Consider the following 16,962-nt stretch of genomic DNA (forward strand, 5'->3'; position numbering starts at 1 on the left):
TTGCCAGAGGATCAAGACAGCCTAGTTTTGTTAAAGACTATTGGAGAGAAGCTCACAACAGTTTGTCAAATGTTGGACCATTATGAGTGAGCGCATCTAAGCACCATCCCCAGAAAAAAAAATAAAAAAATCTAAATGCACAATTTGATGAATGTTTAAAAGTTTAACTAGCTAGATATGGTGGTACATACCTTTAATGCCAGCACTGAGGAGGGAAAGGCAGGTGGCTTTCTATAAGTTTAAAGACAAACTGGTTTACATATGAACTCCAGGCCAGACAGAGCTAGTTAGAAAAACCTTTTCTCAAAAAAATAAAGTAAATAAATAAATTGCAGAGTAACTACCAGCATATCAGTCTTTCCAAGTCTTTAGTGCCTCCTCATAGATCTGCAACTGTTCTGATTTCCATCATTCCAAACCAGTCTTCTTAAAGATACCAAGAATGATAGCCTGAGTTCAATTTCCAGGACCCATGTGGTAAAAGAAAAACTGACTCCAGCAAGTTGTCCTCTGCCCTTCACATGTGCTATGACACTTAGAAGCACACAAAATAAATAAGCGGTGAAAAAAATTTTAAGGCGGGGTGGTGCACACCTTTAATCCCAGGACGTGGAAGATACAAGCAGGCATGAGTTTGAGGCCAGCCTGTTCTATATAGGGAAGAGGACAGTCAAGGCCAATTAGTCTCAAAACTTTTTTGACTCCCCAAGAATTCTGAGTGGCATTGTCAGACATCTGATTTAGAAATAAATAACACCAACAATAAAAAGCAAAGAATTCCTAGAGTTTTTACAAAGTGATAAACTGCTCTAATGTTCCTAGAACACGCTAACTTTCCCTTAATCTACCCACATCTAATCATTTTGCCCTAGCCTCTGACTACTCTCCCAGATGGAAATCTCATATCCAGTGTGAAATGTTACAGGCAGATAGAACTCTCAGCAAAATCAGAGGGTTTAAGAAACTACTGTGTCACATGATTTTTTCAGTGACCAAAACAATCCTTGGAGAATCAGCCAATGAATGATTTATTTAGGATGAACGTAATAACTAACAATGGATCACATCTCCAGCAACTGTCAGTATGACATTAATCCCTGCTATCTCTGTGGCCATCCAGCCCAACTCAGTCATTTGTTTCCAAGAATATGTGGTTCACTCTTTACCCAATGTCAAGTCCAAAAAAAAGATCTACAATGTAACAAAAAAGGCCCCACAATAAACGTTACTACTACTACTACAACCACTAAGCACTCCTATGGCATCTGCAGTACAAGGTCCTCCTCTGCAATGGTGGCACAACAACTTCATCTGAGTCAACATCTGGCACAGCCCCACTCTGGCTATAGAATTATTCATATGTGGTTTTACTGGGCTGCCCTGTATGTTCAAAAAGAACAGGAAGAGAAAAAAACAGAGAAGGAAAGAACCTAAAAAGCTGCCCAGAATAATACACAAACTCTCCCGCTGTAGAAGTCTTGTACTCTTTGAAAGACTCAAGCACCAGCAAGTTGCACTTACTAAGCATAAGTAGCCAGGCCAGAAGCAAGGAACCTAAGGGCATTCATTGATGTTCTGAAAAGATCTGGGTGAGAAGCCATGAGGTACTGTATAAAAATTATGGCTCAAAGATGTGTCTCAGAACACAGTCAACAGCTCATGTGTTCACATACAACTAAAATCAGAGTTGCTAAAGGGCCTCCAGCCACACTGTGCTCTGACGCATGGGCAGTAGCCTCTTCCAGGCTAGTGAATCATACAAGACTGGTTTAGGGGTACAAGATCACTGACTACCTTCCATTTCAAGAGAGTCAGAGTGAAAACAAAGGCTGGCTTGAGGGCTGCTCAACTCGCAGACACAGGAGTCAGAAAAGAGCTGAAAGTTTTGGAGATGTGATCGTATGGCCTGGTGTAGCTGTCTGTGGAAGAACCCTTGAAATGATACTCTGGCTCTGCAGAGCCCTTAGTGAACATCAGCAGACTTAAAACAGCTGTCTTTCAGGACACAGTGAGGTTGCTCCACAGCAGGCTACTTCATATCGAGCAAATAACTATTTTTTTCATTTAGACTCCTTTGCTTTAAGTCCATGTGTGATCCGAGGACCTGAGGCCAATGTCTTTTCCATTACTTACTGCTCATTTCCTATCCTTGCAGGTCTTAATGTCTCCGTCACTACTTTTGTTTTCCCTAAGGATTTACTGGGCTTACTTGGGCCTTCCAAAGACATCTTGCTTCTCAACAAAGAAATGCTAAAGAAGCTGCGGAGTTCCACAAATGGGACCAGTGGAATTTCAGGGAGACGTTACCTGTTGCTGAGGTGGCTGGAGCTGTGATATTAAAGAGTCCATCATATCACCTCCTATAGGAGAAGGGGGGTTATCATCCTCGTTTACAGATCTTCTCCGAGCATCCTGATTGCTGTCAACAAACATGTTCAGGAATGTCTAAGGATATAAATGAGCAAAAATTAGTAAAGTATTTTCTTACATGTGTGTGTGTGCATATGTACATGTGTGTGCCATAGCATTTGGGTGGTGGGTAAAAAACACCTTGCCAGAGTCAATTCTTTCCTTCTACTATGGGGGTTTCACAGATAGGACTCAGGTTGTCCGCCTTTATGGCAAATGCCTTACATGTTGAGCTATCTTGCCAACTTAAGTAAAGCATGTTTGATCATGGAGAATATTATAACAGTAACATATTAAGTATATCCCTGAAAACAATATAAGGACGAGCTAAAAGATTTATGACAAATTTTGGACAAAGATTAAGGAAAACTGCTAACAATAAAAACACCTAAGTAATAGTCAGGAGTATGCCTTTAATTCCAGTACAGAGGCAGAGGCAGGAAGATGTTTGAGGTTAGCTTGGTCTACAGAGTGAGTACCAGGACAGCCAGGGCGAAACACAGAAATCCTGTCTCAAAACAAACAAACAAAACCTAAGAAAAATAAGTATATTGTGACATCTGGCATACTAAGACCCAGAAATACAACCATATAAGTAACCATAAAATTTCCTATTACTAAAAGGTTTCTTTTTCTTCTTCTTTTTTGCTGGTGGTTGTGACGTGAGACAGGATCTCACTATGTAGTCCTGGCTAACACAGAACTCATTATGTATGTAAGCCCAGACTGGTAATTGAACACAGAGATCTACCTTAATGTCTTGGAACTAAAAGCATGTGGCAACCATGCCTGGCACAGGGTATCACCTTTTTTGTTTGTTTTGGTTTTGAGATAGGGCTTCTGAGTAACAGCCCTGGCAGTCCTGGAACTCGTTTTGTAGACCAGGCTGGGCTCCAACTCACAGACATTCACCTGGGATTAAAGAGTGCTGGGATTAAAGGTGTGCACCACCACCTACACCTGGTTATTACTTAGCAGTTTTTGTTGTTAACAGTTTCTTAATCTAGAAAATGTGACTGAAAAACTGGGTAAGAGTTAAGTGTATTACCGTCACATGGTGTCACATGCCTGAAATCACAGCACATAACAGTCAGGAATAGAAGGAGTGCTGGGTTAGAGCCTAGCCAGGAACATACGACAAGATTTAAAAAAAACTAAGTGAAAGAAGTAGGCCAGGGAGATGGTGTACTTGATAAAGCGATTGCTACAGAAACATGAGGATTTCAGTTTTTTGGTTTTTGTTTTTTTGTTAATTTCTTTGTATTTTTCGAGACAGGGTTTCTCTGTGTAGCGTTGGTTGTCCTGGAATTCGCTCTGTAGATCAGGTTGACCTCAAACTCACAGAGATCCGCCTGCCTCTGCCTCCTGAGTGCTGGGATTAAAGGGTGCAACACCACTGCCTGGCAAAGAATTCAGTTTTGATACCCAGAACCCATGTTAAAAAGCCAGATATGGCACTGAGCAAGTTTAATCTCAGCGTTGGGTAGATACAGACAAGAGGCTCCCTGAAGCCTGCTGACTAACTAGTCTTGGTGAATCAAGTGAGCTCCAAAATCAGTGAAAGGCTCCATCTCACAAACAAGCAGCAGGGAGTGGTGCTGTATGCACAGAGAAACCCTGTATCGAATAAACAAAATAAGAAAACAAACAACAACAAAAAGGAAGATAAAGAATTAAAATAGCTGACATCAACCTATGACCTATGTATATACATGCATTTCTAAAAAACAAACATGTACATTCCCTCCAGCCAGTTAATGTTGGCACTTTAAATTGCATAATTTTAATCTTGAACCATCCTAAGTGAGACAGTCTTTCTAAATAAGATGATGTAATCAAAAACTTAAGCAAGGATAATAGAGTTTGTCTCAAGCAAACACACAAATGCCTCTCAGTGTATGTATATATGTATGTATGTATGCACAGTAAGAGGTCAGGAGGGGCACTGGGTGTCTTCCTCTTAGATAGTGTCTCACTGAATCTAAAGCTATCCAGGCTGGCCAGTACATTCCAGTGATCTGCATGTTTCCACTCAACAATGGGGTTACAATTATATTCAGCCATGCCTGGCTTGTTCTTTATTCATACAGGTACTAGGAATTTAAACTCAAACTTTCTTTTTATCATAGCAAGTGTTCTTATCCACTGAGATAAACCCCCAATTCCTGAATCTTCTTTTAATACCCCTTTCCCGGTCTTCAAATAAGCATGTCAGGACAAAGTCTTTCAAAGAGATATGCAAGATACACTAAAATTACTGAAAAGAATTTTAAAATAGTAAGTCAGAGACAAAAAGAAAAAAAGTAGTGATGCTCTCTGGAAGATAATAAAGCAGATGGCTGAACCACCTGATAAGAAGAGTCATATCCTAAGCAAGCCATGGGGAAAGCCAAGAGGCAAAGCTATTTCCATCCAGATTCTCAAGACACATTGGAAGTAGCAGTGCCAGATACCTCTTTCACATGGTAGCTCACAGCCGTCTGTAACTCTAGTTTCAGGGCATGCAGGCACACAAGTGGTGCACAGACATACGTACAAACCAAACATCCATCCATTTTAAACAAAATAAAAATTAAAAGGGTACCATACTTAACCCGGGCATTAAAAACCATATATTTAAAGTAGAGAAGGTTTTTCTTTCTCTTCTCTTTTGACCTCCTGTAATTGGGGAATCAGATGTAGAGAATCTCTGCAAATTCACAAGAGGCCTAACAACAACAACAACAAAAAAAAAACCCTAAAACTATTGACTTTGGGAGTATGGCCAAGAAGATTGTCCTGCAATGAACACCAGAGTCTTCAAACCTGCTCTTCCAGTGGTCCTGAGTTCAATTCCCAGTAACCATATCGTGGCTCACAACCATCTGTAATGAGATCTGGTGCCCTCTTTTGGCCTTCAGGCAGAACACTATATATAAACCTTTACCGGCCAGGCGGTAACATCTAACAAAAAAACAAGGTAGAATTAAAGCATCTTACAAAGAACTTTCCCAGAGCTTTCAGATGTGAAGAGTCAACTTAGTAATACAAGGTTCAAGTTAGTCACAATCCAGTGTAGCAAATAAGGAAACAAGTCTTCAAACATTTTATAAAGATGATCATAGCAGCAGGGTGGTAGCATACGCCTTTAATCCCAGCACTCAGGAGGCAGGGGCAGGCAGATCTCTGTTAGTTCAAGGCCAGCCTGGTTTACAGAGTGAGTTCCAGGACAGCTAGAACTGTTATGCAGAGAAATCGCATCAAAAAAAAAAACAAAACAAAACAAAACAAACAACAACAAAAATATGATCATAGCCTAGAATTCTATACTTAGGCACTCTCAGATTAGTAAACAAAAAACATTGTCAAACACACAAGAAGGTCTCAGACACCCTCCATGGTCTGCACTCAATCTCCTGTGTAACTTCTCCCAAGCAGCTACTGCAGTACATAGTAGTACCATACTACTACCAAAATAGTAAAGTAAGAAAAATACATGGGGTCTGTAAGGGCTAGTCTGGAATGTTAGCTGGAAAAATCTAGAGTTGCACAGAGGACAAAGTTCTAGGTGTGCCTATGTGGCTGGTTCCAGAGAGGTTTAACTGAGTTGAATTCTGAATGTGGGCTGCATCCTTCCATGGGCTTGATGTCTAAAGTACTGAACTGAATAAAGGAGACAGACGGCAAGTGTAACACCTGCATTCAATTTGTTCTGCTTCCTGACTATGAGCATACTATAACAGTGCAACTCAGACTTCTGCTGCCATGCATTCCCTGCCATGCTTTTGCTTTGACTCCTTTTTTTTTGTTTGCTTGCATGTATATGTGTAATGTGTATAGGTACATATGTGTGCATGCATGTGTAGGCCCAAAGGGGATACCAAGTATCTTTATAGTAACAAAAATACTAAAAAAAACCCTATCCAATCACAACTTCTACCTAACCATATTGCAAAACTGGAGAAAAGCAAATGTATTTATTTATACACTAGGAGCAGCCTGAAGGAGGAAAGAGGACATAAAACTAAATTTCCAAAGTAGTAAGTAAATCCTCCACTTTCAGGTGAGAATCATATAATGCCATTAAGCAAAAATTCAACAAGTGATAGTGCTTCTTGTTACTTAGATATTTGGTTCTATAAATACCAAGAGAAGCACTGCTAGATAACAGATTATATGAGAGTGGGAACACACAAGGAATAGAAGTTTTCAAGACCAGCATTTGGAACTATTAGAATCCTATATATGAACACAGGCATCTGACTCTTGTAAGGCTCTCCAGCAATAAAGTGTTCCATTAAAGTCCCAAAAATATGGGGCCAATAGATCCATTAGATCTAACTCTAATGGATGAACTGACATTGTGGAGTCCATTCTCTATGAAGAGATACCTAGCTCAACCTAGGGTTGGGGGAGCATGGGTTTGGGTCCTGCTTTAATGAGGCAATGGAGCAGATTTAGCTGACTTCCCAGGGGAGGCTTTAACTTCTGAGGAGAGGATGGGGGTGGAGGAAAAGTAAAGGAACAAGAGGAAGGGGGGGGGACTGGGATTGGCATGTAAAGATAGATAGATAGATAGATAGATAGATAGATAGATAGATAGATAGATAGTCCCAAAGAGCAAATGCTTATTCATAAGAGAGTGAGGAAACAAGAGGCCTCCTAACAGTTCATGTACATAGAACAGTACTTGATACAAATTCTAGATCCAGAAGGAAGTCAGAGAAGATACACTTTACTACTCATTAAATTCTAATGGGATAGCATTTCTCTCTCAGAGCAACTGTTTTCAAGATTATGTTTATTTAGTCTATCATTCTGTAACACTGAAGTTTATTACCTTCAATCCTGGTGCAGGATAGAAACCTTCAACTAACTTGCTGTTATCAAAAAGACTATAAGCACCATCCCGTATTGCCACAACACCACGACTACGGCAGTATATATCAATGCAGTACATGTTCCTGAAGGCCAGTCTGATGTGGGTGGATGACTGCGGTAGAATGGAGAAACACTGGTAGGCAGTGTTAGTTCTCTGAGTCAAGCCCAACATTGGCACAGTAGGGAGTTTGTTGATGGCATTTAATGGTGCCTGAGTATCAAACAACACCTAGAAGAAACAAACACAAAGAAGTCATCCAGTTGCCATGCAACTACGAAAAACTTAGAATATTCTACGTATCACTGTCACAAATAAGCATTCTAGAAACATCCTAAAGTTTTCACTTGAAGTTTAATCAAATTCTCAAGGCGATATTAAAAAATCATATAAAGACAAAAGCATCCATGTTAGTTATTAAAGACAAATGCAGATGATCTTTTGAGACATTTTGCATGAAGCACTATCATTCCTAAGTCTTATTTTTAGACAGAATAGGGAACATAATTACCTGTAACAACTGAACCACATTTGGTGTTTTGTTGAACATTTCTTGAAGTTGATGGAGAATGGTATTGTGACAGTTACTGCAACCTGAGTTTGGGCCAACTGTTCCCAAAGAAATGTGAAATTTCTGATGAATAGAATTCCACTGGATACTAATCTAAATCAGAGAGAGCACATTTAAGAAAACTGAAAAGTTGATTTGAGATTTGAGATGAAGAATAAAATGTTAAAAGTTGCCAAATATCTAAATGAGATCTTTTCTGAAAATGAGTAACATGGTAAAATTTAGACCCAAATTCCAGGAAAAAAATCATTAAACTTTAGTAATTTTCACACACATTCCTCAGGTGTTTCTTTTTCTCTTCAACTGCCGAATCCTATTCTCAGTGCTACCAAAGGAGCACTGTCATAAAAGAGAAGAAAGCTACCTCAAACAGAGTTTCATTCAATTACTACGTTTGAAAACACAAGTAATTTCTGATATTATTAGAAAAAGAAGTGTTTATCTATTTGTTTATTTAGTGTGTATTGAGTGTTCTCCTACAAGTCTCTACATGTACCCCATGTGTGCCTGGTGTCCAAGGAGACCAGAAGAGGGGACAGGGTTCCCTGAACTTGGATTTACAGATGGTTGTGAGCTGCCATGTGGGTGTTGGGAACCAAGCAGATCCGCTCTGAGAACAGTATAGGTTTTCAATTACTGAGTCCTCTCTTTAGCCCCCAGTTGATTTCATTTTTAAGGAAAAGAAGAAAGTAGAGATTACAGGGAGTACATTTAGGGTTAAGAGGGGCTGGAAAGATGGCTCAGAGGACCCAGGTTCAATGCCCAGAACCCACATGGCTGTTCACAATTGTAATTCCAGTTCCAGAAGATATGACACCTTCATAGAGACATACATGCAGGCAAAACTCCAAAGCACATTAAATACATAAATCTTTTTTTTTAAAAAGAGGATAGAAGCAAACAATGACTATATTCAGAAGTCAAACCAAAGCTATACACACCACACACACACACACACACACACACACACACACACACACACACACACACACAGTCACCAATAAATACTCTTCCTAACAATTTGAAATCAGTGAAGGAAAAAAATATCACCAAAAGTGCTTGTTTTAAAATCAAGAACATATATACACTAAAGATATAATTTTTTTCTCAATTTCAAAGGATTAAGCATATCACACTTTTATTTCAGCAAAGCATTTAAAATTTACCATTTTATCTATGGTTTGACTTGAGCCCTATTTAAGGCAATTTCCTTTCCTTTTCTTCCTTCTTGAGACAGTGTCAATAAGTAACCTAGGAAAGTTTTGAAACCAAGATCCTGACCCAACCTCCAGAGTGCCAGCGTAAAGGTATATACCATATACCACCATGCCTGGAAGCTTTCATTTGTTTTAGATTCTTTTTTTTTTGTTGTTGTTTGTTTGTTTGTTTTCAAGACAGGGTTTCTCTGTAGTTTTCTGAGCCAGTCCCAGAACTAGCTCTTGTAGACCAGGCTGGGCTCCAACTCACAGAGATCCATCTGCCTCTGCCTCCCGAGTTGTCTTCGGTTCTTAATTTTTTAAAGATACATAAAGATGTTTTAATCCATTGACTTACTGAGCTTCCTTTGGTGGTTCCATAACACAAGATAAGTTTTCGATAATTATAAACACGAACTTCGGAGAAAATATTCAGATGAGCAGGTATGTCTATGCAGAAACAAACCAAAAAAGTTATTAGTACACATAAAGTTTTAAAAAGTAGATTGGAAAAAGAGGGCATTTGGCATATTATATATGCCTAGTTTTCTTATGATAAGATCTCCTTTAAGCCCATACTTTGTCTCAACTTCCCTATTTAGCTGAGGGTGACAATGTGCTCCTGATCCTGTTAAGTGTTGTGATCACAGGCAAACATCACCACGCCTGGTTTAATTCTTTTGTAAAAAGCATAAATCAAAAGGAATGGAGGCCAGAACAGAGAAGTGAAGAAAGACACTGAAAAAGTCTAGTATAGTGGCCAGTATAGCAAATCACCTTCTCTGTCCTGGCCTCCTATGTAATCAATTTATGCCAATAACAGCTCTGTCACTTATTAGCTGTATGCCTTTCAGCAAAGTCTTTAAGTCTCTGTGACATGTTTCTGTCATCTGTAAAGTAGGGATACCTACGTCCTAAGTGACGGTACAACTTAAATATGCTGGTGTTAGAACACAGTCCAAAAACAGAGTCGTGTGAGAATTCTGAGTGCTTGTGAGAAAACTCCAAGAAAACAAGAGTCTATGTCCTCGGTTTCTTCAAAAACACAGAAATGTTCTTGGGATGTGCTTTTGTGGCCCTCCCAGGTGTAGCAGATAGGAGTGAGTTTACTTCAGACTATTCATTACAATTGCTATTGCTGTCAGCTTATATGCCTTTATGGAAAAACATGTTTTGCCATGTGTAGCTTGTCTACTATGTGTCTTTATTATTGTATATTTACTTTTTGCTGAGATAGTATTTCTCTACATAGCCCTGCCTGTCCAGGAATTCACTATGTAGAACAGGCTGACCATTCTTAACACTCAAAGTATAAATTGCCTGGTACTCTGAATAAAGTTGGCTATTACATGAGACTTTAGTCTGCCTCATTTATTGGCTCCATCCTCCTGGGTCCCACCATCTCTAGTGTGTTTATTAGATAGCGTGTACAGAGTAAATGAGTAGAATATTGTGGTAACTCACAAGTCTGTTTATGTGCCCAAATTTCTAGAAATAGTAGAAACTTAACAGTTATATTCTCTGGAGAAAATAAATTATAGGCTGAGGTAAAGGAGACAATTTTTCTTAGATATATTTTGTTTGTTTGTTTTTTTCAAGAAAGGGTTTCTCTGAAGCTTTGGAGCCTGTCCTGGAAACTAGCTCTTGTAGACCAGGCTGGCCTAAAACTCACTGAGATCCGCCTGCCTCTGCTTAGATATACTTTTTGACTATTCACTTTTTAAAGCAATGTACAGGTTTTATTTCTGTTACAGAAAAAGGTACTTTTAATTTAAAAGGAAGATTACACATACCTGGTAGAGAACGTGCAAACTCCAACACACACTCATATAATCGGGCAATGCTACTCCAGTCATTAAGAAACATTTCAACTACTTTTCTACCACCAACAGGTTCGGACAACAGATTTTCATACGTTAGGTAAACATGCCGGGATGGTCCTATAGGATTCAAAAGAGAAGATTAATAGTAATCAACACCTTAAAAATCTAGAAATATGCATAAACAGTATATGAAAAATCTTACCTTGCTCCCTGGTAGAAGTGCCATTAAGCGGACAGTTTGCAAACACTAATTCTGCCACCCATGTGCGGTTATTTCTACCTTGTAATCGGAAAGTGCAATCAAGAAGAGAGCGGTCCAGGGCCTTTTGGGTTTCCTCATTTACTCCCTTACAGGGAGGAATTCTAGTGATGAAAGACAGCACATGAAATGTACGTTACACACAAAGACAAAGAACAATGTATGAATGACAGATAAGATATGACATCATAGCTTCAGGTTCAACCATGCTTCTAGATCCCTTCCTTCTACAAAGAAAGGAAGTAATTCCTAGTAATTGATAATATTTAAGCTGTATCACTTTACATCAACCGATATGAGAACTCTCATTTTAAGTTTTTTTCTCCCCTTCTACATGACAGGATTTTCCTGTGTAGCCCTGAATATCTTGGAATTCACTCTGTAGATCGAGCTGGCCTTAAACTCAGATCCGCCTGTTTCTGACACCCAAGTACTAGAATTAAAGGTGTGCAACATCACTGTATGGCTCCTTTTAAATTTTAAATGAGGTTTGTCTTTGTTCACAATCTTGTTGCTTACAAGGGGTTCTAATTCTAGAGAATGAATATCTATCTAGAACATCCTCAAGAAAAGCTAAGGGGACAAAAACACTTGTAAATTCATTTTTGATTTTGTTTTTTGTTTTCTTTTTGTGTTTTTTTGTTTTGTTTTGTTTTTCGAGACAGGGTTTCTCTGTGGTTTTGGAGCCTGTCCTGGAACTAGCTCTTGTAGACCAGGCTGGTCTTGAACTCACAAAGATCCGCCTGCCTCTGCCTCCCGAGTGCTGGGATTAAAGGCGTGCGCCACCACCACCCGGCGTAAATTCATTTTTGAAAACAGGATGACATAGTACAAATAATAAGGACTCTAGAGTGAGGGATATGATCTAATTTTAATAGTCATATTTAATTGAATCTCAATTACCCAACTATAAAATCAATAGAAGAGTTTCTCTTATGGATCACTCATTAAAAAAAATAAATACATATGTGACTAAAACATGCGAATGTTAATTCACACTTGGAGCAAAATATTTTTTTTCAGATTTTATTTATTTACTTCAAATTATATATACAATATTTTGCCTGCATGTCTGCCTGTAGGCCAGAAAAGGGCACCAGATCTCATTATGGACGGTTGTGAGCCATCATATGGTTGCTGGGAACTGAACTCAAAACTGAACCCAGGGCCTTTTGAGATAAACCCCTAACACTGCAAAAGCAAATTTTAACCATAGCCTTTAATGTCCTAACAAAATTATGGGTTATTTGAGCTGTAGCATTGGCTGTTCTTCCAGAGGTCCTGAGTTCAATTCCCAACAACCATGTGGTAGTTCAAAACAATCAATAATGAGATCTGGTGTCTCTACTGGCCTGCAGGAACACATGTAGGCAAAATACTGTATACATAATAAATAAATAAATCTTTTTTAAAAATATGGGTTTCACAATCCCAGAGAACCTAGACAACAAAGAGGATCCTAAAAGAGACATACATGGATCTAATCTACATGGGAAGTAGAAAAAGACAAAAATCTCCTGAGTACATAGGGAGCATCGGGACCTTGGGAGAGGGTAGAAGGGGAGGGGAGAAAATATATAGCTCAATAAAAACAATTACAAAATTAATAAAATAAAAAATATTGCCGGGCGGTGGTGGTGCATGCCTTTAATCCCAGCACTCGGGAGGCAGAGGCAAGCGGATCTCTGTGAGTTCAAGGCCAGCCTGGTCTACAAGAGCTAGTTCCAGGACAGGAACCAAAAGCTACGGAGAAACCCTGTCTCGAAAAATCAAAAAAAAAAAATGGTTATTTGTTCTTTGCATCTTCCTCCTTTGCAGAATTGACCTTTGTGATAAAGTTTGATTTGTATTAACCCACTTAACATACATACTGTAAGATACATAAAAGGAATGTAGTAGTTTGGCATCTTAAAAACACCTACCTATGCATTTTTCTTCTACAGCTTTATAGACTATTTATCATAAATTATGAAGCAATATATTTTAGCTGTCATTTCAGTATTAGATGAAAAATAAGGTATATTAATTACATAGTATCTCAATTTGAGTATCTCTCAGATTTCATAATCATTCATATCAAGGCAAAAACACTAAAATGTACGTAACAAGAAATACAGAAATCTGTTTCAGTTCTCTTATTCAGAGTACCTAGAAAAGGGCTTTTCATTTTGTATAAAAAGCTAGCCAAAAAGAAAAGGATCAGAAAGATGAGGGCAGGGGTGAGGCAGAGTGTGCCAGACTCTGTGGCTGTACTTTGTGCAAAATTGGCCCTTAGTGGTCATCTTTGCTGACTTCCCAGAGGCATAGCTTGGGCAACACCCTAGTGGGCCTGCATGGCAGCCTCAGAAATGGACTGCCAGCAGTGAAAAGGCTTGGGACCAGGCACAAGGCTCCCTGAGCTCCCTCTGCTTGGAGCTCTCCGCTGAGGCAGATGCACTGCAAGTAACCCCAGGAGAGGAGGGCAGGTGAGGAATTAGGTGAAAGGAGTGGGAACCATAAACCTATTAATAAACACTGCCATGAAAAGCCGCTTCAGCACAGAGGAAAATCTACGGGCCATACAGCTAAAAGATAGTAAACAGCTGAAGCATCATCTAGTACTAAAACTCTGAAAAGGGTAGAAAATTGGAACAAAACAATCAAATACGCATTATCTTTCTAGCATTAGTGGAGATGCAATGAGCAAATCCACATCTTTATGAAACTCTAGAATTTGGTGGGAAAAATCAAGATACAAGCTATCTAGCTATTGATAGGCAACAGTGTAGGGTAGCCTATTATTCCCTAGAGAGCAGCTAACCCATGTCTGTAATCACAGCTATTCAAGTCTGAGGGAAATCTCAAATTCAAGGCCAGCCTAAGCAACTATAATTTACATAGTCCCCAAATCCATCAGAAAGCAAAATCTAGAAAGTTAACAGTGGATGTAGCATAGTGGTAGAGAAAATGCATTGAAAAAGTTTTTCCATCCAAAATGCATTACAAAAGTTGGCCTTGGTAACATGTTTATAATGGTAGCACAAGGGAGACAATCCCTGATGAAGGAGGTAGAGGCAAGAGAATCAGGAGTTGAACTTGATACTTAATTTCAAGACAAGGCTATGCTACAGAAAACACTGTTAAAAGCAGGGTGGGTGCAGAATGCATAGCAATGTTGAAAGATAATTTTGACACAGACAAATTATCCAGGTATGTGTGGCTTTCATGATCAGTCTATATAAACATTGAAATATCAATGTTTGGAAATATTTTTGAAGATTTACCTTCCACATATTTGGTAGATAGACAGATATTCTGCTATACAGTAGCCTCTCTCCACATTAAGTCAGGGAGAAGCCACACAAAGACCCAATGTATAATCTGTTACAATCAGACCCAGACAATCACAGTGAATGGGGTATTTCATCATCTGGTATTTGGACAAGCTATTATTGAAATACTGGTGTGGGAGAATTGTCTGTATTCTATCAATCATGTTATAAATAAATGCTGATTGGCCAGGCAGGAAATATAGGTGGGGAAACCAGACAGGAAGTAGAAATGATGTAATGAGAACAGGAGAATTCTGGGAAGGAGGAAGTTGAATCCTCCCACTCCTGCCCAGACCTCCAAAGCAGCAGGATGTGATCTGTCCCCACTGAAAAAAGGTACTGAGCCACATGGCTAACATAGATCAGAAAAATGTATTAATCAAGATGTGAGAGTTAGCCAGTGAGAGGCTACAGCTAATGGGCCAATCAGCTTATAAATTATGGAGACCTATGTGTGATTTTCTTTGGGGCTAAACAGTTGTGGGATACCAGGTGGGACAAAAACCCCAGCAACAAACAGCCCCTCATGTTACAAAATACTTAACCATACCAATCGTTTCATATTAGTTTCCTATGCTCAATTGTTTATAATGGAGGGATACTGTTGGTGCCAAATCAATCAGAATGTAGTTATTGCTTTCACCCAGTTACTGATATTGGTGTGGGAACAGATTGCTACCATAGAATTAGATGACACTTTAAAATATTTTTTTTAATTTATTTGAGTGGGCATGGTAGCAAACACCTTTAATTCCAGCACTCTGGAGGCAGAAGCAGCCTCTGCCTCTCTGTGGGTACAATGCCAGCCTGGTCTAGAGTGAGTTCCAGGACAGGCTCCAACGCTACAGATAAAGCCTGTCTAAAAAAAAAAAAAACAATTATTTATTTTATAAGTGTATGCACCCATAGCCATGCCACATGTGTCAAGGTCACAAGTCAGTTCTCTCCTTCCACCAAGTTGATTATGGAGATTAAATTAAGGCAGACAAGCTTGGCAGCAGATAACTTTTACTCCCCTCCCCCTCACCGAGACATCTCTTGAGTTTGCTGTGGAGAGCCTTATGTCATCTGGCAGATCCCAAACTACTTCCTGTAAATTCCTCCCAGAAAAACTTTTGTATGTAAATATATACTTAGTATTTAATATGTAAGGATGAATGTAGGGAGACAAATGGGGGAAGGGGGGGCGACACAACACGGCTGTATGATTCTCTATTAAGTTATGATGTCATTAATACTAATGATGAGTGCTTAGTACACAAGTTGAGATTGAAACGGGGTGCATCATGTCAATGATCATTCTTTATTTGTAGTAACCAGTTTCTTTTGAACTATCCAAATTAAAAACAACAACAAGAGTAACTAACTGCTTCATTCCCTGTTTTTGTTTATTTGGAAATTTTAGGTATAGTGTTTACCTGGCATGGATTACTACAACTAGAACTTTATGTTAAAAGAAAATTCCACAAGCTGACTTCCACTTAATCCATTCAACTTTATCTTATTGAAATGTGTAAGTAACTGTCATTCATCTTGGGTGTTGTCATAACAAATCAATTTCTCTTCAAATAAGCTAAACTACATTTTAACGTTATCTACATATTTCTGTACATTTATATTTGTTTCTTTTTGAAGACAGGGTCTGATGCAGTCCAGACTGAGTTTATGCTCACGGTGGAGGCAAAGATAACTTGAATCTTTACTCTCAGCTCAGCATACGTACAAATCTGCAATCCCCAAAATGGCAAAGTGGGAGCAGGAGGATCAATTCAAGGCCATCCTCAGCTACAAAGCAAGTCTCTGTCTTAAAAGAGATAAGAAAATAAAAAAGACACCAAACTCCTTTCTGTTTGTCTCAGCCTAGTAAATGCAGGGATTCTAAGCATGCACCACCCACATTCAAAGTGTATTTGTCATGATGCTGCTTTACCCTATTTGGTGTACCAAGCAAAGGAATTTTCCATTTTAAATAACAATAAAATGTTAGCAATGCTATTTAACAATAAAATGGTTCAAGTTTCCCAGAAGAATGAGGTTCAGCAACACAATAAGAATTTTTAGTTGGAACTAAAGATGTAACTTGGATGGCAGAAATCTTGTATAGCATGCAGGAGGCCTTAGGTTCAATCCCTAGTATCACACATGAATTACTTTTCTATTACTATGTATCTTTTATTACTACCATAATGACTTTTATAATTATATATTTTTTTAGATAATTATAGAAAGGGCATATGCTACCTGGGCATAATGGAGCTTGGGAAGTTTAGTGAGGAGGATTACCATGTTCAAAACTACCCTGGACTATAGAGTGACAATCTGTCTCATACTATTGCCCTAAAATGTAAGAAAGAAGAAATTGCCAATGTTGGATAAATGATCTTCAACTTGAGTACTGAGGACTCGCCCAACCTTTCTCATCATAACACAGCCATTCTTGGGGAAGTTCTAAAGCAGCCAATTCACATGGACATTTCACCTTGAGTTTGAGAATATAAATGCAGACATATCTTCTTTTTATATTAGGTAGATTAA

General features: G+C 38.8%; 1 protein-coding gene across 2 annotated transcripts in view; it reads right to left on the reverse strand.

The window, feature by feature from the left end:
- LOC121444908 (mediator of RNA polymerase II transcription subunit 14) overlaps positions 1–16,962 on the reverse strand; it is a 97,561-nt gene that overhangs the window by 18,498 nt on the left and 62,101 nt on the right. For both annotated transcript variants that reach the window (XM_041646845.1, XM_041646846.1), the window contains exons 17-22: positions 11,060–11,220; positions 10,828–10,974; positions 9,393–9,484; positions 7,779–7,931; positions 7,229–7,498; positions 2,308–2,445 (exon numbers count right to left, since the gene is read on the reverse strand). In XM_041646845.1, coding sequence (XP_041502779.1) covers positions 2,308–2,445; positions 7,229–7,498; positions 7,779–7,931; positions 9,393–9,484; positions 10,828–10,974; positions 11,060–11,220 — 961 coding nt within the window. The remainder of the gene's footprint in view (positions 1–2,307; positions 2,446–7,228; positions 7,499–7,778; positions 7,932–9,392; positions 9,485–10,827; positions 10,975–11,059; positions 11,221–16,962) is intronic.

Source organism: Microtus oregoni, unplaced genomic scaffold (genome assembly GCF_018167655.1).
Source record: "Microtus oregoni isolate MIOR12 unplaced genomic scaffold, Mior012 000147F_ref0000457, whole genome shotgun sequence".
Classification (NCBI taxonomy): Eukaryota; Metazoa; Chordata; class Mammalia; order Rodentia; family Cricetidae; genus Microtus; species Microtus oregoni.